Source organism: Biomphalaria glabrata, chromosome 9 (assembly GCF_947242115.1).
Source record: "Biomphalaria glabrata chromosome 9, xgBioGlab47.1, whole genome shotgun sequence".
NCBI lineage: Eukaryota > Metazoa > Mollusca > Gastropoda > Planorbidae > Biomphalaria > Biomphalaria glabrata.
In genome coordinates this window covers 10851738-10872593 of record NC_074719.1, presented here as the reverse complement: position 1 = coordinate 10872593, position 20856 = coordinate 10851738, and the positions used below count along the sequence as shown (strand labels likewise).

The following is a 20856-nucleotide window of genomic DNA, read 5'->3' as shown; positions in this document are numbered from 1 at the left end:
AATTGCAGGCCCGTCCATTCTTATATGTTGCTTCCCATCGTTTTCTCTGTCTGCCTCTTCTTCTTTTTCCTGGTACTGTTCCCTGAGGAAGGTCTTTGCAAGCCCCGAAGACCTTGTACTATGGCCATAGAGTTTGAGTTTCCGTTTTTACACTAGTTAGCACATCATGGTGGGGTCCAATCGCTGCAGTAACTCTGTCTGTAATCTCTTGGTTTGTGATGCGGTCTTTAAATGTGATATCTAGCATCCTTCTGTAGCTTCTCAATTCCATTTCTAGGATCCACCTATCTAGTGAATAAATAAAAAACAAAATAGCCAATTAGTGAATAAAGTTTATTTCGAGATTGTCAAGTCATTTCGGTTGATTTATTGTTTAGAACCCCCCCCCCCTGCCCCTCCCATTCCGGGCCACTTTTTCTGGCCACAATAATGATTGGGCTTTGTCTCGACTTAGCTAAAAATAGAACCCTCTGATATAAACTCATTTAAAGCGATCAATACAAAAAAAAATGTCCAACTACTTAAGGTCCAATGCATTTTTTTTTTTGAGCCAGAGGAAAATCCAAAATGACGTGTACATGGAGGACCCTTTATTTATAACATTTTGTTCAATGAAATATCACTAGTCATTGTAACAATGTCATGACGTCATGACAATGTATTTTACCTTGAATCAAGTCAACTTAATGAAACAGAATCTCCACAGTTTTCATTTTGTCATCATTGTGTTTCTTGATTTAAAAAAAAAAAAAGTAATAAAATAAATGTATACACATGTGTGTGACTTTGTGACTGTGTTTTACAGCAGAAAAAATATAGGACTGCGAGAGAGAGCGATGGTGCATATGACTTGCTGGCCCCTGCAAATTAAAATATATGGCCATATTACAAGGTCCCAAAAAAACGCAAATTAAAACTAAATGGCCATATTACAAGGTCCCCAGGGCTTGCTAAATTAGCAATGTCTCCACAAACTTACAACTGGTCGTCTCTCTCCCCCTCCCCTCCCCCGTCTCAAGGCCCAAGTATCCGATGTTTCAATTCACTTCAGGATTGGATAGATTTGTACGCTGATGTTAAACTTTTTGAAGCGGTAAATCTGTTGTAGATCCTTCACGTTTCATCATTGAACTAAAGCAGCTAGTCATTTAGTACTTTTAATTAAGACCTACAGGTGTAAGGTATAGCAAAAATTGATTGTATAGACTGTTATCCGCCCCTAATCAAGTGTCTACTAATAAGATTCCGCCACTTAAGTGTAATGACACTATTGTTTGTAAAAAGTGGTGCATACATTTTAAGTGTCTTTAAGTACTTGTAATAATGCACGCAGAAAATATTGATATTCTGAAAAATTATAACAGTCAAACCAAAGTATTCTCTGTGTTGCCGATTAGCTAGTAATTCTTTTCAAACCAGAGTATTCTCTGTGTTGCCGATTAGCTAGTAATTCTTTTCAAACCAGAGTATTCTCTGTGTTGCCGATTAGCGAGTAATTCTTTTCAAACCAGAGTATTCTCTGTGTTGCCGATTAGCGAGTAATTCTTTTCCCAACGATATAAATAAAATGTCAAATTTCGATGAAAATCGCTTAAAGCCGTTTTCGAGATTCGTATCCGAGTTCCAGGTTTGTTTGTTTTTTTTTAAACCCATAAAGAACTAGCATGCTAATAAGAGTAATCGTATTTACTGTTTTCGCCCCCACCCACCCCTTCCTTGACAGCATGACACACAAAACCGCGCCCCACATGTCACACTAAATGATCTAAATTTTTTTCCATTCTTCTAGTCAATTTTTTTTGTATATGTACTTAGTTAATGGCTCTTTTGCAGATTGTGCCACTTCAATTGCTGGGCATAAAACTACATGGTGTATGCTAATCTTGGCTGTTGAAGCAGTAAACTCTGCGGTGGTAAAACTGAAGGACTTGGAATGCACATTTTCATGTAATTTTAAACAGTGTGCCTTGATGGGGCAATCTATCTGCATCTTCATAAAAAAAAAACTTTGTTAGATCGACATTTTAACTCCCAATATAAGCTCCCTTTAAGAGCTATTGGCTGAGGGAGTTAGCTGCTTGCAAAGTTTTGATACAAAGGCGATTTTCTATCTTCAAAAAGCGAACCGTTTCGTTTTTATAATTAAATATATAAGCCGATTTTTTTAATAAATAAAACTAATAGTAACTAATGACTATAAATGGTAAAAAACCAGGAGAAAGAGAGAATGGGCCGCTCCAAATCCAATTTATCGATGGTCCTGGGTTCAAACCCTGCCCGCTCCCATCCCCCGTCGTCCTGCGGGAGGTTTGGACTAGGAAGTAATTATCTTCAACTCTGAAGGAACATCCGAAACATGTAAGACATTTTACAAAAAAACATTTTACAATTCAGCGTTACAGACGTTAGAATTCAAAGGCTAAAAGTAAACAAGCCAAATACAAAAAGATGCTTTAGAAAAAAACAAAGCTTATATTAAGTGTATCAATTAGTCTGGATCAGTCATGTAATTAAATTAGTAATAAGCCTTAGACGACAATCTATAAAGGAGACTAGTTCAGCTTATACCATCACTTCAGTCAAGTAATTTTTTTTCCATTGGAAAGGGGACTAATTAAGCTTATACCTCCTCTTCAGTCAAGTACTATTTCTTTACCTTATTTGACATACCAAACAAAGTAATTTATTACCAATAGTTAATTAACTAATTGGTTAATTTTTTTTTATTTTTTATTTTTCTATTGTGAGGTAAAAGAAATAATTGTTCAAAATTTCAGCTTGATCCGAGATTGGGTGTGGGAGAAATAACGTGTACAAACTTTTAGGCCAGACAGACAGACAGAGTGAGGAGTTGATATAAGCTTCGAAAAAAGGAGGAAAGTTTCTGACCGAAAAAAAGCATTATATATATACACACACACACACTATAAAGTAGAATGTAAGGCGTATGTATGTATGTATGTATATACACTCTTTCTATGTGTTAAACTCCTGGCATATATTTTACATATATATATATATATATATATATATACACTCTTTCTATGTGTTCTAAACTCCTGGCATATATTTTACATATATGTATATACACTCTTTCTATGTGTTCTAAACTCCTGGCATATATTTTACATATATATATATATATATATATATATATACACTCTTTCTATGTGTTCTAAACTCCTGGCATATATTTTACATATATATATATATATATATATACACTCTTTCTATGTGTTCTAAACTCCTGGCATATATTTTACATATATATATATACACTCTTTCTATGTGTTCTAAACTCCTGGCATATATTTTACATATATGTATATACACTCTTTCTATGTGTTCTAAACTCCTGGCATATATTTTACATATATATATATATATATATATACACTCTTTCTATGTGTTCTAAACTCCTGGCATATATTTTACATATATATATATATATATATATATATATATATATACACTCTTTCTATGTGTTCTAAACTCCTGGCATATATTTTACATATATGTATATACACTCTTTCTATGTGTTCTAAACTCCTGGCATATATTTTACATATATGTATATACACTCTTTCTATGTGTTCTAAACTCCTGGCATATATTTTACATATATGTATATACACTCTTTCTATCTGTTCTAAACTCCTGGCATATATTTTACATATATGTATATACACTCTTTCTATGTGTTCTAAACTCCTGGCATATATTTTACATATATATATATATATATATATACACTCTTTCTATGTGTTCTAAACTCCTGGCATATATTTTACATATATATATATATATATATATATATACACTCTTTCTATGTGTTCTAAACTCCTGGCATATATTTTACATATATGTATATACACTCTTTCCATGTGTTCTAAACTCCTGGCATATATTTTACATATATGTATATACACTCTTTCTATGTGTTCTAAACTCCTTGCATATATTTTACATTTATGTATATACACTCTTTCTATGTGTTCTAAACTCCTGGCATATATTTTACATATATGTATATACACTCTTTCTATGTGTTCTAAACTCCTGGCATATATTTTACATATATGTATATACACTCTTTCTATGTGTTCTAAACTCCTGGCATATATTTTACATATATGTATATACACTCTTTCTATGTGTTCTAAACTCCTTGCATATATTTTACATATATGTATATACACTCTTTCTATGTGTTCTAAACTCCTGGCATATATTTTACATATATGTATATACACTCTTTCTATGTGTTCTAAACTCCTGGCATATATTTTACATATATGTATATACACTCTTTCTATGTGTTCTAAACTCCAGGCATATATTTTACATGCTTGACGCATAAATAAACGTACGTGTTTCAATAATTCAAAAGACGCCAGGAGTCAATGAATAACAGAAATATAACTTTAATAAAAAGCAATCAGAATCACTGTAATCGTAGACAACCGCATCAAATATTAAACTATTTAATATACACACCTAGGAAACAGGGATGCTTCTCTACTAGTCTTCTTTAACTAATAGACAAATGAAATAATCATAAACAAACCTAGAATTAGTTCAATCTTACAACCTAGATTCTGTCAAGTGCTGTTTACAATACTATATACAAATACGATCATCACATTGGGTATTTACTTCTTACAAAATAACATATCGGAAGATAAAATGCTGTGAGACCTACTTAGGGTAAGCAGACATCTTAAAACCCATGAGAGGACAACGAGAGGACAAAGCATTACAAAGGAGGACTATAAAAAAAAAAACTAGAACACGGTGAACTCTTTAAAAAAAAACTAGGCTTGCACTATATTTAGACTTAGACTTAGGTCCTCCCGCGCCGTTCGGCGCATTGGGCGGTGCACTATATTTAATGTAACATAAATCAATAAATCAGAGGCTCTATAACAACTATATCAAGTGTATCATATAGTTCCCAGAAGAAGTGACCTTTTTGCATTAGTATCATTCACGCAAAAAAAAAAAAAAAATTCGCGTGGAACTCTAATGTCGCGCATTTTTTTTTCATCGTCTTAAAGTCCAGATCTCTTCCTAACCTTCATCATTCATTGGTTCTAATGTGAGGTGCAATCACTGAATTCCTTTCTATGGAAGCCTGTTATAAAAATATAATAACGTATAGTACGGTTGTTTTTTTTTATTTTTATTCTCCACTTTCTCCATACATTCTAACTTTTACTTTGTTGTTGTATACTTGGTAAATATTACGGTAGGAAGTAAACATTACATTTTAAAAATATTATTTTGATTCGTCTAGCAAAGCCACACATACAAAAAACGCGCATATATTCGTTAAAAGGGTCCACCTTTGATCCGCATTTTATATATTTTCAGCACGAATATCAGAATATATGACCTACGAACAACCAAAATCTTATCTCATTTCTTAAGAAATGTTAAGTTAAAGCCTGATTGAATGTAATCACTGAAGACCAATGTATGAGGTCTCGTCACCCATTGGAATACGGCCAGCGTGAACATAGAATGTTTTTTCTATAATTCAGTGTTTCTCCTAGTGTTCCACAAGGCCTGAATAGGTGTTCCACGAACTACTGGAATAATTAAATAGCAGCCCACCACGTGAATTAATCTCTCTAAAACATATGGGAAGTGTTTCGCCAAATACTCAGGAGGTGCGAAGTGTTCCGCTAAATACTCAGGAGGTGCGAAGTGTTCCGCTAAATACTCAGGAGGTGCGAAGTGTTCCGCTAAATACTCAGGAGGTGCGAAGTGTTCCGCTAAATACTCAGGAGGTGCGAAGTGTTCCGCTAAATACTCAGGAGGTGCGAAGTGTTCCGATAAATACTCATGGAGGTGTTCCGTTTAGGAAATCATTTGGGAACCATTAATCTGTAGAGAGACAAAAAGACCATCCCGGTAGTGTAAATACTTTAATAGTTCACGAACCGCAGCCTGTAAAATTTTATTTTTTCTTGTGAAATCCAATTGACAGTAACATTGGACGCCTTTCTAGCCCTCTTAAAGGCAACCTCGTGGAAACGGTTTTAAGAAGATATATGTTGAAATATTGAACTTTGTAAAAAAGATGAAAGGCTTAGCGAGCCCTAGTCCATTCTGTTCCCAGGGCAGACCTTACATAGGCAAACTAGGCAGCCACGTAGATCATCTGATTGCTGTGGGCCTGGCACAGAACTCAAAGAAATTGTTGAGAACAAATTGCGAAACATGGAAAAAAGAAATAAAACGTTTTCCTATTAAATTTTCCCCAATAGACACAGTCTTAGACAACCATTCTTATACTTTGGAATCTTGCGCCGTCCGCATCCACATGATGACGCCAATGTTTTAATTAATGTTATAAAGATGTTGTATGAATACGGCTTGAAGAAAGGAAACAGTTTGCTTACACTACTTACAGAAGACAAAAAGTAGTTGCTGCGAAATAAGAACGCTCCAAAAAAAAAAAACATTAAAAAAAAATTAGAAAAAAAAACATGTTTCCAATTGAGTTAGATCCAAAGTAGATCTGAACTATTTTTTCCGTAAATTGTAAAGAGTAACCAGGGGCGGAGTGGCAATATGGGCATTCGGGCAAATGCCTAGTGGGCCTGTATCCAAAATGGGCCGGTAAGGCCACCGAAAGGAACGCATGGATGCCTCTCTGACATGTATTAAATTGTTAAAAGGTTGTATAATTTGCTCTTATAAAAGTGACCCTTTGAATGCCGTGTTTTCAGAAATCTTTCAGACTCTACAGTGCAATACTAATTTAATGTAACACATTTTCCGAAATAATGTAATAGCCTACATTCGTAGACAGTGCTACAAGTAGGCTCCATCCTTTTAGGGGCCTACATACTTAGCGATTAATATATTTCTTATAAGGATATAGAGGATGTGAAAAGTTATCGATATATTATCAAACTTAACACAATGATTTTAAGGACAGGTGAAACTAGAATTGGATGCTCATCGTATGATATACTATTTGTGGTGACCCGAAAAAATAGCGCCGACAAAATAGCGCGAAATTTCCCGACACATTAGTGCAAGACGAAATAGCGCCTACTTATATATGATGTGCATAAAAGTACCTGATTATTAGTAATTTTATGTCCTGGGCAGCATTTTTGTTGATGTTTCTTTTTCAATATTAATAGATGTTACAGTATGCCAATGTTTAAAATGCAAAACTTGCTAAAAATAGGATTTTGAAATGTGGTGACCCCGTCAGGGCCAGTCCTACAGGTTGCGGGTCCCTATGCGAAACGGATTTTGCGGGGCCTAATTTGGGTAGTGATAAGAATAAATAAGTGAAAATATAAGACTTTGTATTAGAAAATACATTCGTCTTTGCATTTTATTTATAGTTTACTAAAAAATCAGTCAAAAATTAACTTTACGAACCATCTACAGTAGATAGTAGTTTTCCAACAAAAAGCCGATAAACATTCAGATCTGCCTTTTAGATTTACTATCGACTTGCAAAATATCGCTTTTTTTTTTCTAAGAGGTCGAAATAGATATAAATCTATTTTTGTATGCCAGTGACTATTAAAGTAAATTAACTATTTGAACTTCTTGTTTTGGTTAAAATTCGGCTTATTACATTTATATTAAATGAAAGCTGACAATACCGTCTTTTTTTAATTGCGAGTAGGATTGGCGTTTTCCATATTGAAATGACAATTTTGTCTGTTTTAAGGAGATTTGCATCAGTTTCCAAAAGATTTTAATAATTTCAGGAGATTTGTATGACTTTTTCTTACATTTGATAATTTCAGGAGAATTCCAAGAACCCTTTAATATTAAGTTAAAATGGTTTAATATAATAATTTACACCTAGAATTCGCATCGCGCGGGGCCTACGAAAGCGCTGGGCCCACTGCGGCTGCATAGGTTGCAGTGGCTTAAGACCGGCCCTGGACCCCGTTCAAGCACTGATGGAATTTCTACGTGACATTTCCTACGATATAATTTTGTGAACGTTTGTGTGTGTGGTAAATTTGACAAGTATCGTTGCCTGTTTTCAAAGTACACATTTCGAATGTAAAAAAAAAAGATATATTTTGAAATTATTCGTCTTAGCTTATTATAAATTGTGCTTACTGTTTGTATATTTATGTTTTAAGATATCTAAAGTGTTTCCTGCAAAATGATTGAAAAATAATAATAACATTAAAACAAAAAAAAATATTGGCTCTATTCATATTTTACGATATATAAGTATTTCTTATTGCGCTATTTTGACGGCGCTAATTTGTTCGGGCTATTTTGTCAGGGTACCACTATTTGTGGGCTGGATTGTATAGAAATGCCCGGCCCGATATTGACACCCAGACAACCATTGAGAGTAACATTGTCACATTGCTTGCAATTATTTTAGCAGAGTTGTGATATAAATCTGTTTGTGGTAATATGAAAATCCTTTGTAAAAAGTGTGTCAATACTACACTGGTCGGTTTAAGATAGATTTATATTTATACTAATAATTGCAATCTTATCTCAGTGATGTAATGTTCCTGTCCAGCTCATGCTGCATTAATGTGTTGTGACTTCATTTATAATTACCATAAATAAAAAATACTAATTTTAATAATTAAATGTTTAGTGATATGTAGCAAAAGTTTGCATAACTAAAGGACCAAATCTGTTTGAGGGTTTCTCTTAGAAAAACTTATTTCAGAAATGATTTGATAACATTTACAATTGGATCTTTTCTCCTTATGCAGGTTAAGTGAGTCCTATGATCCTAATACTATCAGCGTGTATACTGAATTATTTTAATAAATGAAGAACTTTATAAATTGGGTCACTGACCAGGCTGTATGCCCACTTAGAAGACCGTTCAAGTTCTCATATTTCAGATATGTACTATACTTTATGATAGTATGGCTGGTGACATCTTTATCTATACTAATTGGGAGGCAAACCTCTTTCATCTACAAAACTTGGAGAGTGAAGCTTCCCGCACGCCAAGCGTGCATCCATCCACGTCTGCTACTGGACGATCCGGTCATGCTGAAGACGCTGAAGAGATACCCGCCGACCTTATGCAAGGGAGAAGAGAACTGGGTCTACGTTGTGAATGGGACTTTGTATTTTAGCCAGGCTGCCTTAAGGAGACACGTGAACTATTCCTGCACCTATGAACCTTTGTTGAGGGAAGGGGATTATAAATACTCTTGGGGCCATGCCGTCAACATCACTAGCGGATTTCCAATCACATCGGATTTCTTCAGAGTTGAATGTTCCAATAGTAAACAAAGGTTGCATAAAGGTCTACACGCTGGAGTGGCATATACGATAGAGAGAGGCGTAAAGGAGACGCCTCCGTTAGTGGAAGGGTTTAAAGGCCTCAGTGTCGCCATATTAGGATTTGATTCAATGTCGAGAATGTCGTGGCTGCGTCGTCTGAACGAGACCAGGGAATACTTCCATGACAAGCTTGGCGCCATTGAATTAGAGGGACACAACATTGTGGGTGATGGAACCACTGCAGTCTTGTTCCCCATGTTGACTGGAAAGTTTGAATGGGAACTTCCAGAAGCGAGGTATGTTCTACGACTAGAATAATGCAACGATTTTTTTTTAAATTAAAGATGTAGCATTATTTTAAAATAAAATTTGCAAATGCATTGAGAAGAACTAAATATATCAGATTAAGAATTAAATTAAAATTTCATATTTACTAAATTTAGACAGTAGTAATGCCTACATGATTTGTATTTTTTTCTTTTCTGCTTTAATAGATGTAAGTAAATAGCCTAGTTTCCGATATGATACCTAACTCTTTAAAGTATATAATGTTTATATATTTACTTGTATATACATATATATCTTCTATACTATCTATACTATAAAGTAGAATGTGAGGTGCATGTATGTTACTTATAGACATCAAAACCGCTTGACCAATCTTGATAAAACTTGTCAGGAATGTTTTTTGGGTACCAACTTAGACCGTAGTGTATGTATTGTAGCCCTAAAACAAACTTAAAACCCTCAAAAAAAAAAAGTTATCCGACTCTATTAAAGCTATAGTATTTATGGATTTAGGCCATGTTTACAATGTTGACATGAGAAAAGATTGAAAGGATTTAGATCTAGATCTAATTTTAAGAAATACACTTTGCGCAGATAGTTTTTTAATTTGACAAGTGAAAATACAAAAGAAGGTCCATTGATTTCATTATATAATAAAAATAACCTTCAATTTATTTTGTGTTTCAAAAGCATTTTTTACATAAATTAGTTCCTGATATCTGTGACTACAGATTTCCTGGCGAACATTCTTTCATTAGACATTACCAATTACCAAGGATGGCTGCCTGGTCGTGCGGTTTGCTCGCTGGACTGTCGTTCGGATTTATCGACGGTCGAGGGTTCAAACCCTGCCCGCTCCCATCCCCCGTCGTCCTGCGGGAGGTTTGGACTAGGAAGTAAACTATCTTCAACTCTGAAGGAACATCCGAATTATGTAAAACAAAACAAACAATTGGTTACACATTAACACATCTCTCTACTGAGTCTATTCCTAGGCCTAGGTCTAAAACTCTTATTGAACTCTAAGATGATAAAACTTCTTTTCGCAAAGATAGTTTTGTGCTTTAACACATAAACATACTAATTATTGTCCATTCATTTGATATTTTAACCAATTTAACATTCAATTTTTTTTTTTTCTAAAGCATTTTTAATACATTCGTTTGCTGTTCGCTAAAGTTGCGTAGCCGTGTTGAGATAGGCCTATATTCATTCATGAAAAAAGGTTACGCATGTGCAACGCAGAATGAACTCTATAAAAGCCAATTTTTAGCGGTCCCCGAAAGGGGAAAAGACGCTATTAGTTTTGTGCGAAATGTCTGTCCGTCTGTCCCGTTTAGACATCACAATATTTTAGACCATTCAAAGTTCTGATGCAACTTCTACTTTTTTTTGTGAAAGCGAAAAATCTAATTTTTAAAATCAGTTATTCAAGCAGTTTTTTAAAGAGAAAAAGCTAATTAGTATGCATTATAAATTAGACCTAAATTAAAACGAATAGTAATCTTGTAAACTACATTTTCATGAACTTTTTTTTTATATAGCGAAATTTTTATTTTTTTTTTGAACATTCGAATAAGATATTGAGCCTTGTAAATGAATGTTGAATGGTATAAGGTTGCAGAATGCGAATGTCGTGTAATGCTGGGCTCTTGCTTCCTGAAGTACTCTTGACACGTGACAAGACAAATATTATAAACTGACTGAAGTCCGTTTCAGCAGACAAACATGAAGTTTATTTTACTACAATAATAATAAAACACTGCACTCCTTGTTAGTGCTACAAGTCAAGAAATAATAAACAATCCTATCCGCATAACATCGGTATCAAAAGTATCCAATATATGTTAGTTACAAATGACGTCCGCATCTCAGCGGGTAACACTGTGTAGAAATATAGATCAACTAATACATGTCTCAAAAGACCACTGGCAACAAATGCCCACAAGTTACTTTCTAACTGAAATTACTACAGACTTTTCTAAGTCGCTACTGTCCATCCCGGACCAAAATATACTTGACCACTCGGTCCAAAGAATAACACTTGACTTCTCTAACTTGACTTCACTTGTCAGCTTGACTTTACTGACTGAGCTCAAAGTCAACTTTATTCATTCTACTTCCTGTTTTCTACATCAGGAATTCCACGTGTCTTTTAAACTCTTAACATGACGTGAACTTTAGATCATGCAATGTCAACTAAGACTGTGACAAGCCTTTTCAAAACAATTACATCAAATATAAGACTTCAGTTAGGCCAGGAGAGGCGCGGTAGCTGAGCGGTAAAGCGCTTGGCTTCCGAACCGGGTCATTCGTTGTGCTGGCTACATGACACCCTCGTTAACCGTAGGCCACAAAAACAGATGAACTTTACATCATCTGCCCTATAGACCACAAGGTATGAAAGGGGAACTAGTTAGGCCAGGTTCACTTCTAACTTTGCATTCACTTGCACCTATCCTTTGATCTGCTGTACCGTTGGGACACTACACAAGATCTGTCAACCTTCTTTCTCCATTCTTATCTCTCATTTCCACACAAACTGTCTTTGTAATCTTGTTAACTCTAGATTAGTGTAGATTTAGATCTATGTTTACCTCAAAATCTACTTTATACTTTAACACATGAACATACAAAATTAAGTCTATTCATCTCAAATTTTAGTCAAATATATGTAGGTCTACAAGCAAATGTTTTAATTTGAAAAAATGGATTTAAGCCTATTAGCTATTTTAATTTGATAGCTTCATTCACACTATTTTTACATTGACACATTCGCTTTACTTATTACATTATTATTTCGTTTAATTGTTTACAAAACACTCTCAGTGACTATAGTGACAGTAATGCGCAAATAAAGACCAGCGGGTCGCGGGTAACATATGTCTAGTCTTATATTATAAAGTAGAATGTGAGGCGTATGTAGGCTATGTATGTATGTATGTATGTATGTATGTTACTTAATACTTATAGACATCAAAACCGCTTGACCAATCTTGATAAAACTAGGCAGGAATGTTCCTTGGGTACTAACTTAGACCGTAGTGTATGTATTGTAGCCCTAAAACAAATTTAAGACCCTAAAAAAAAAAAGTTGTCCGACTCTATTACAGCTATAGTATTTTATGGATCTAGGCCATGTCTACAATGTTGACATGAGAAAAGATCGAAAGGATTTAGACCTAGATCTAATTTTAAGAAATACACTTTGCGCAGATAGTTTTTTACTTTGAAAATATGAAAACATGAAAATACAAAAGAAGATCCATTGATTTCATTATATAATAAAATTAACCTTCAATTTTGTGTTTCAATTGCATTTTTTACATAAATTAGTTCCTTATATCTGTGACTACAGTTTTCCTGACGAACATTCTTTCATTAGACAATACCGTAATGAATCGCGTACTAAAAATTAATTCGTTTAATTGTTTACTTTATAATTCCATCCCTAGATCTAAAACTCTAATTCAACTCTAAGATGATAAAACTTCTCTTCGCACAAATAGTTTTATACTTTAACACATGAACATATTAATTATAGTCCATTCATTTCATATTTCGATCAAATAAACATTCAAATTTGGTTTTCTAAGCATTTTTAATAGACTACATTCGTTTACAAAAGCTGCGAAGCCGAGTTGAGATAGGCCTAGATCTATATTCATTCATGAATCGCCTACTAAAAATTATTTCGTTTAATTGTTCACTTTATAATCCCATTCATTTAACAAAGCTATCGCTCTTTTCGTTTTTAATAGATATGAATGTATCGGCTTCGGGTAAACCTATTTTCGCAAAACTAATTTTATTTTCGTAGCGAAAGAGAAAAAAACTTGAAAGGATTATTAGCTAAGTTTAACATACATCTAAATCCAATCCACTAGATTAGTAAAACAAACTTAGACCCACTGGCCGCGGGTAATGTCAGGCTAGTATATATATAAATTGCAAAATCCAGGATTTCTCCATTTTCTACTTGCCTAGGCGTTCTATAGTGTGACAAGATCTACATCAGTCAAAGAAGAAAATGCATTATTTAGAAAGATATTCATAAATTTAAATAAAAATAAATGAGGGGAAAAAACACACAAAAGAAACAACAAAAAATCTTTAGACTAAAAAATACGTTTTATGCTGATGTGTATTTACACTAAGTGCAATTTTGTTTTCAAATAAACAAATAAATCTTTCATAAATAAATAAATAATTCTTTAAATCAACGAATCATATTTAAATAAAAACAGTGATAAACACTATTAAATATATATTTTTTTTTTAGTTTTTTCTAATTAAACTACAGTGAGAAATTATACGTTTCGGAAACAGTGTGCCTACTTACAGCGTGAAACTATTTAATAGGCAACAAGAACAAATGAAAAAAAAGGAAAAAGTCGCTATTACTTTTGTGTGGCCTGTCTGTTCGTCTGTTCGTCCGTCCCGTTTAGATCTCAGAAACTAGAAGAGAAAATGAAAATCGGACATCGAAATATTTTAGATAATTCAAAGTTCTGATGCAACGGCTACTTTTTTCTTTTTCGAAAGCAAAAAATCTAATTTTTTAAAATCAATTATGCAAGCAGTTTTTTCATAAAAATACACCATTTTTACAACTATTCACTATTGATAGTAATAAACACGGGAGGCTTTTTAGTAAGGGTAACATTGTCATACTATATTTAACACATGCAAATGGTTTTAGATTCTTGATAAAACAAAAAAAAATATTTTTTTACCATTGTATTGCTAAGTTATGTAAGTTCTGTCATGTTAAATACTACATTTCCAAAAAAATGAATAACTTTTTTTAAAGAGAAAAAATCTATTTAATTTGCAAATAAGATGGATATAATTTAAAACAACAGCCTTCTTTCTCCATTCTTCTTTGTCATTTGTCTTTGATAGAATTTCATTACGATATTCTTTCTGAAAATATTGAAACCTGCCTTTTTACCTGCCTGGGTGGACCACTTCGGGGGCCGATTTTGAGTTTGTGTTTCCACACAAACTGTCTTTGTAATTTTGTTTTATATTTTTCTCAGTCAGCAGCTGTTCTTAGGGGGATGTCACAGTCTCGGTTGACATTGCCTGTTATATGTTCCCTTCGGGTCTTTAGGGTGAAAAGACACGTGAAACTACTGAGATAGAAACAGGAAGTAAGAATGACTCTTAGTCAGTAGTAACCTTAAGGGTCGAGAGGGTGGTCACTGACAGTCAGTAGTATCATTTGGTCACTTAGAGAATATTAGTAACTTTGAGTTGAGTAGAGTCGTCCCTGGGACTAGAGACAGTCCATATATTTCTAATAATTGTTTTCTGTACTTGGAGCTGGATACATACTATTATTACCCGTTGTGATGCGGATGTATTTTAGTTGCGAAGTTGTGTTATAAAGGATTTGTATATTTGATACCACTGTTACGCGGATGTGATTATGTTTCGTATTGGATTATATATCTGCCAAGGAGTGCAATTTTATTATTGTCATCAAATAAACTTTATATTTTGTCTGCTATAGTGGATTTAAGACAATCTGTAGTATCTATGTTTATCAGGTGCCAAGTGTGACTCCAGGAAGAACGAACCCAGCATTTTAGGACATTCGCGATACATTAATAGTTACCAGTCATAGGTGTAATATTAAAAGACGCGTCACAAACTTTATGTTTACATTCATCACCATTACACCAGTCAACCTTTTACAGGGGGTTATCAATAGAGAGGCCGAGTCTGTTATGTTCTCCAGCCAACTTTTCTTTGGACGTTCGTGTCTTCCTGCTCCCTTCACTCTACCTGAAGCGAGAACAAAAAATGTTTGTGAAACTTCCTGCCTGATTTTTTCTTCCATTTTTTTCTTCCATTACTAGCTTATTTCACTTAAGCTACTTTAGTTTTATTTAGATAATAATAATAATCTTTATTGTCCGAAAGGAAATTTGTCTTACAATTTGTGCATTACACCAAACAAAATATTGTAACTAGAAGAAAAAAAAAATTACATTCACACCTGGCTCACTCATAATTTACATGTGATAAAGTTTATATCAAATTGTTTCTATGTAATGATTTGATTGCCAGGGGAACAAAAGAGTGTTTGTGTCTGTTTGTTTTTGCTATCGGTGTCTTGTATCTCTTTTGTGATGGTAAAATCACAAAGTCCTGACCCAAAGGGTGATTTTTTATTTCTAGAATCTTTTTAGCTTTTTTATGGATGTTTGTCTCAAACAGCTGCACAAATGGGGTTTGTTTTTTGCCAATGATTTTTCCAGCAGCATTTAGGATTCTATGAAGTTTATTTTTATTTTTAATGCTCAGATTGCCATACCAAGCAGTCATATTAAAACGTAATGTGAGCGTGATAAAACATAGCCATACTACACTTTAATAAATAAACCCGTCTGTTTTGTTTATTTTAAATTTCAGATTACATTATCCCAATGCGAGTCAGCTTGACAACTTCCCATTTCTTTGGCACGACTTTAGAAAAGCTGGTTACCTGACATCCTGGAGTAATGCTAACCCAAAATCAGCGCCCTTCAATTGGCGAATGTTGGGGTTCGATCAGCAGCCTACAGACTTCTACACAAGGCCATTTTATCAGGCATTTGAAGAGATGGTGCCTCACAAGAAAAGGGATTGCTTTGGTTCTGTGCCTTTCAGCTCGACCTGGCTAAACTACTTCCGGGATATATTTTACATGTACAAACATCAGAGGAAATTTTTGTTTCATTTTCTGGTGGAGATGACTCACGATGATAACAACCTCATCACTAAGGTAAGATATTTATATAAGTTCTGGACCTCATTACTAAGGTACCACTCCCTCTCTCTCCCTCCTTCTAGTTCTTCTTCTTCTTCTCTCTCTCTCTCTTTCTCTCTCTCTCTCTCTCTCTCTGGAACCACTTTTTGTTTATTTTTCTGCGCATCGTAATATTCTCTAACATAGACTATTGACTTGAATTGTAACGACAAACTTTATAAAGCCCCCTACACACACACACACACACAAACGCATACATGGATCGACTCCCTCACCACACACCTATAATCGTAAGTCAAACAATGTACGGTATTTGATTTTTAAACATTTATTTATACCACCAGTTTCACACTTACGGAGCAGAGAGAAAAAAAAAATGCATTTTTTCGAAGGCCCAAATTGAATGCCGCTTTCCCCGTTCACCTCAATACATTTATTTTGGCATTTTGACTTCTTTAAAAAAAAGGGAAATATCAGTTAGTTTATATTGTAATCTTTGATTTGATTCTATGAATGTCTCTTCCCCCCCCCCCTTTTTTTTTTTCGCGCTATGTCATACTTTTAGCTTATAATTAGAGAAAATGTTATAGTTATATTTTGTTTGTTTCAATTTAGAGCTGTTACCTATAAAGGGGACTAATTCAGCTTATACTTTACCACTTTAGTCAAGTACAATCTCTTTACCGATAGTTAATTAACTAATTTGTTATTATTTTTATTGATTCTTATGATGTCAGGTTAAAGAAATAATTGTGAAAATGTCAGCTTGATCCGAGATTGGGTGTTGGAGAAATAATGTATACAAACTTTTACCACACAGCTAGATAAACAGATAGTTGATATAAGCTTTGTAAGAAAGTTCTCAGTTCCGTGCACAGTTAATAATGTAACGCCATTGACGGCATTCAAATTCATTTATCCCAGTTGAGGAGGTCCATTATCAAACATCCATTGCTTACCACACATATGGTAATTTGATAGTAGTGCTTTTCAAAACCCTTTTTACAAAGCCTATATCTACTCACTCTGACTGTCTGTCTGTAAAAAGTTTGAACACGTTTTCTCCCATTTCTCATTCTAGGAACAGGCTGAATTTCGGACAATTATTCATTGAGCCTGACTAGATATGAATCAATAGAAAAAATTAACCAATTAGTTAATTAATTGTTAGTGATTAATTTTTTTACATCGAAATAAAAGGAATGAATGCTACTTACAAAAAGATGTTAATGTATATATGGATTTAATCCACTTATTAATTTTTTACAAGTTATTTTTCCCACTTCCCAATATCGGATAAAGTTGAAATTTTGCATAATTATTCACAGTCGTTAACAATTTAGGAATCTATCCAAAAAAAAACAACAACTATTTAGTTAATCATTTATTACTAGTTAATACAGTTTGTTTTATATAGCATAAAGGGAGCTAAACCCTGTATTTTTTAGTAAATGGCAGTAATCAGCAGTCTTTCCCCCTTCCCTTAGATAAGCTTTGAATTTTAAAAGTTTTTTTTCTATTGCTTGTTTATTTTCTGATAATGTATTCCTTTTATTTTTTTTTAGATGGACACAGAAATAAAGACCCTAGTCCAGACTCTGTTTGAAGGTGGCTATCTCGACAATACAGTTCTAATTCTGATGGGTGACCATGGGGCTAGGTACAACTCAGTGAGATCTACACTTGCCGGGAAGTTGGAAGAACGTTTGCCGTATTTCTCTTTCTTATTTCCTAAGTGGTTTGAAGAGAAGTATCCAGAGGCCATTCAGAATCTACGGGACAACACAAAGAAACTGACCACTCCTTTTGACATTCACGAAACGTTGAAAGATTTCTTACAGTTTGGAGGAACCGGAGAAGCTCGAGTTTCAGATCGTGGGATCAGTCTTTTCAAACAGATTCCTCCCGAGAGATCGTGTGGCCATGCCAAAATCGCTCCTCACTGGTGCGCATGCCTGGAGTGGAAAAACATTTCAATGCAGGATCCTGGGGCTAATGGCGCCCTCCAGTTTACTCTGGACACCATCAATAACTACACCGCTGACTACAGGGAAGATTGCGCTCTTCTGTCTGTAGAGAAAGTAACAGACGCTTCCAAACTAGAGACAAGACGCGAGGTTTTAAAGTTTAAACAAACTGACAGCGATGGGGGGTTCTATAAGATAGACTTTAAAGACAAAAGCAAGAATGAGATCGCTTTGTATCAGCTGACCTTTAACACTACACCGGGTCACGGTCATTTCGAAGTGACTGTCACGCACGAGGTGATTAGAAACGTGTACAGGGTCAGTGAGAAAGAGATAAGTCGAATCAACAAATACGGCAACGACCCGGCCTGTATCTTAAACAAAAACAGACAAATACGTCAGTACTGTTATTGTTTAAGTAATTTGAAATCCTAGCACCCATCACGTCACTTTGAACTATCACGTAACTTTTCATGGTTCGAAACTATCACGTGACTCCACCTCAAATGTTTCCCGCTATTCAAAAATCTTCTGAGGTTTTTCGGCTGAAGCACAAGTTTATCTATGCCTCTAATGAGTCTGACATGCTATTCATTTTTTTTTCTTTATAATATCCCAGATCCCAGTATAACAGGCAATCTATTGACTTGAGAACCTCTTGTAAACTTATTATTATTATGTTAGAAACGAACGAGTATTCATTCTAGTGCACTTCCAGGGTCGAGATTCGTTATTATAATAATAATTATTATTATTATAACAATTTTCATAGACGCTTAATTTCCAAGCCTAGGTTCCCATATTTTTTTTGTTTTTCTATCTCAGTTTTTCTTAAATTATGAGCCAGTGGTACGGCGATGTCGATAATGGTAGCGGTTAATTAACGAACAGAAGATCCGGGCGATTGAGTTATTCTTATTGTGACGATGTTAGAAATGAACTAATACCATTTCTTTGGTACTGCCAGGGTCGAGCTTCGTTAGAGACAAAGAAAACTCATTGTAGTTCCTTTATCAGTGTCCACTGAGGAATTTTCTGGTGATTTGAAAAGGTCCGAAGCAGTACCGTCCTCTGACAGGCAACGATAATGTTATTAGGGATGTTAAGGGTTCTGAAGCTATCTGTGAGGTCAGTTGTCATTATCCCCTTAGTTGATATATAATAACACGATATTATTAGAAACTTCCATAATCGCTTAATCTTCAAGCTTAGGTTCCAATATTTTCTTTTGTTTTTCCATTTCGGTTTTCCTTATGTTTTGAGACAGTGGTACGGCGATGTCAATGATTATAGCATTTTTTTTTCTTAATAAACAGCAGACCATGGCGATTCTAATTATCCGATTTGTCAGTCATAATAGGCATATCCCAGATCCCAGTATAACAGGTAATCTGTTGACTTGAGAAACTCTTGTAAACTTATTATTATTATGCTAGAAACGAACGAGTATTCATTCTAGTGCACTGCCATGGTCGAGATTCGTTATTATTATTATTATATTTGTTTTTTTGTTGTTGTTTTTTTGACAAATAAATCATTAGAAAATACAAAAGTGTGATGGATGGTTCTGGTCAGAGTGATGGACAAAGGAAGTCGTCAAGCCTAGTGTCTTTGTATGCTGATTTCTAGTGTTTATTTATTGATTTTTTTATGGAATGGTTTTATTGATTGCTACTAGCTTGAACACGCTGATTTTGCAGTAACATATCATCTATTCAGTATAACTATAAGACATCAATGAATGAGAGTCATAACATTAAACTTAAGGACGTTTCTATTGTCGATAGTTTGTTGGAAATTAAAATGTCGAGGAATGATACAAATATTCATATTTGACTTCAAATTAATGAAATATTTATGGATTGATTTCAGTGGCGTGGCTATGGTGGAGGGAGGAAGGTGGGAGAATTTGTAAATCTCCCCCGGGCCCCCACTTGAGAGGGCCCTCCAAATGAGTGTTTTTTATATTAACAATTAAATATTAGGAAAAATGCTAACTATGAGAAATCAAGTGTCCGAATGTTGAAGTCGTAAAACGTTTCGTTACAATTTAATATTTCTTGGAGTCTGTCTAAATATAAGTTTGTAATTACATCTATTTTAGAAATGTGAAAATTTGTGGTTGATTTATTCTGTGTAGACGCCATTCCCCGGGCCACTACCCTCTGGGTACTTAAAGTAGAGGCATTGTTTCAACTTGGCCAACGTAGGACCCACTGATATGAAAAAGCGATTAATAAATATAATGTCCAACTTTTTAAGGGGGGGGGGGCTTGCACTTGGCAATGGGAAACTCCCCATGTACATTTTTCTTCCTATTAGCTTGCAACTTCTTCATGGATTCAAAAAGTTGAACTCTGGGTGGACCCTGGGCACGTCGACATTTCGAGACTATAAAGTGGACCGTTCCAATTCAAGACAAAAGTCTATTTGGGCGAGAGTTACGATTTTCAGGGTGCAAAAAAAAAAAAAGTAGTGTTTGTTCTAGAGAAGAAGAGTGAGAATCAAGGGGGAAAAAAGAGATAGTAAGCTTGCACATTCTTCATCTAAGTGGACTATTCCACTGCTAACATAATTAAAATA

General features: G+C 34.4%; 1 protein-coding gene across 1 annotated transcript; it reads left to right on the top strand.

The window, feature by feature from the left end:
- The first annotated feature begins 8737 nt into the window (after nt 1-8737).
- On the top strand, nt 8738-20530 carry LOC106066246 (uncharacterized). Its single transcript, XM_056042914.1, has 3 exons — nt 8738-9554; nt 15970-16321; nt 17872-20530. Exons 1-3 carry the CDS (start codon nt 8791-8793, stop codon nt 18706-18708), a joined length of 1953 nt encoding a protein of 650 aa, XP_055898889.1. The 5' UTR covers nt 8738-8790; the 3' UTR covers nt 18709-20530.
- Nucleotides 20531-20856: the final 326 nt, after the last annotated feature.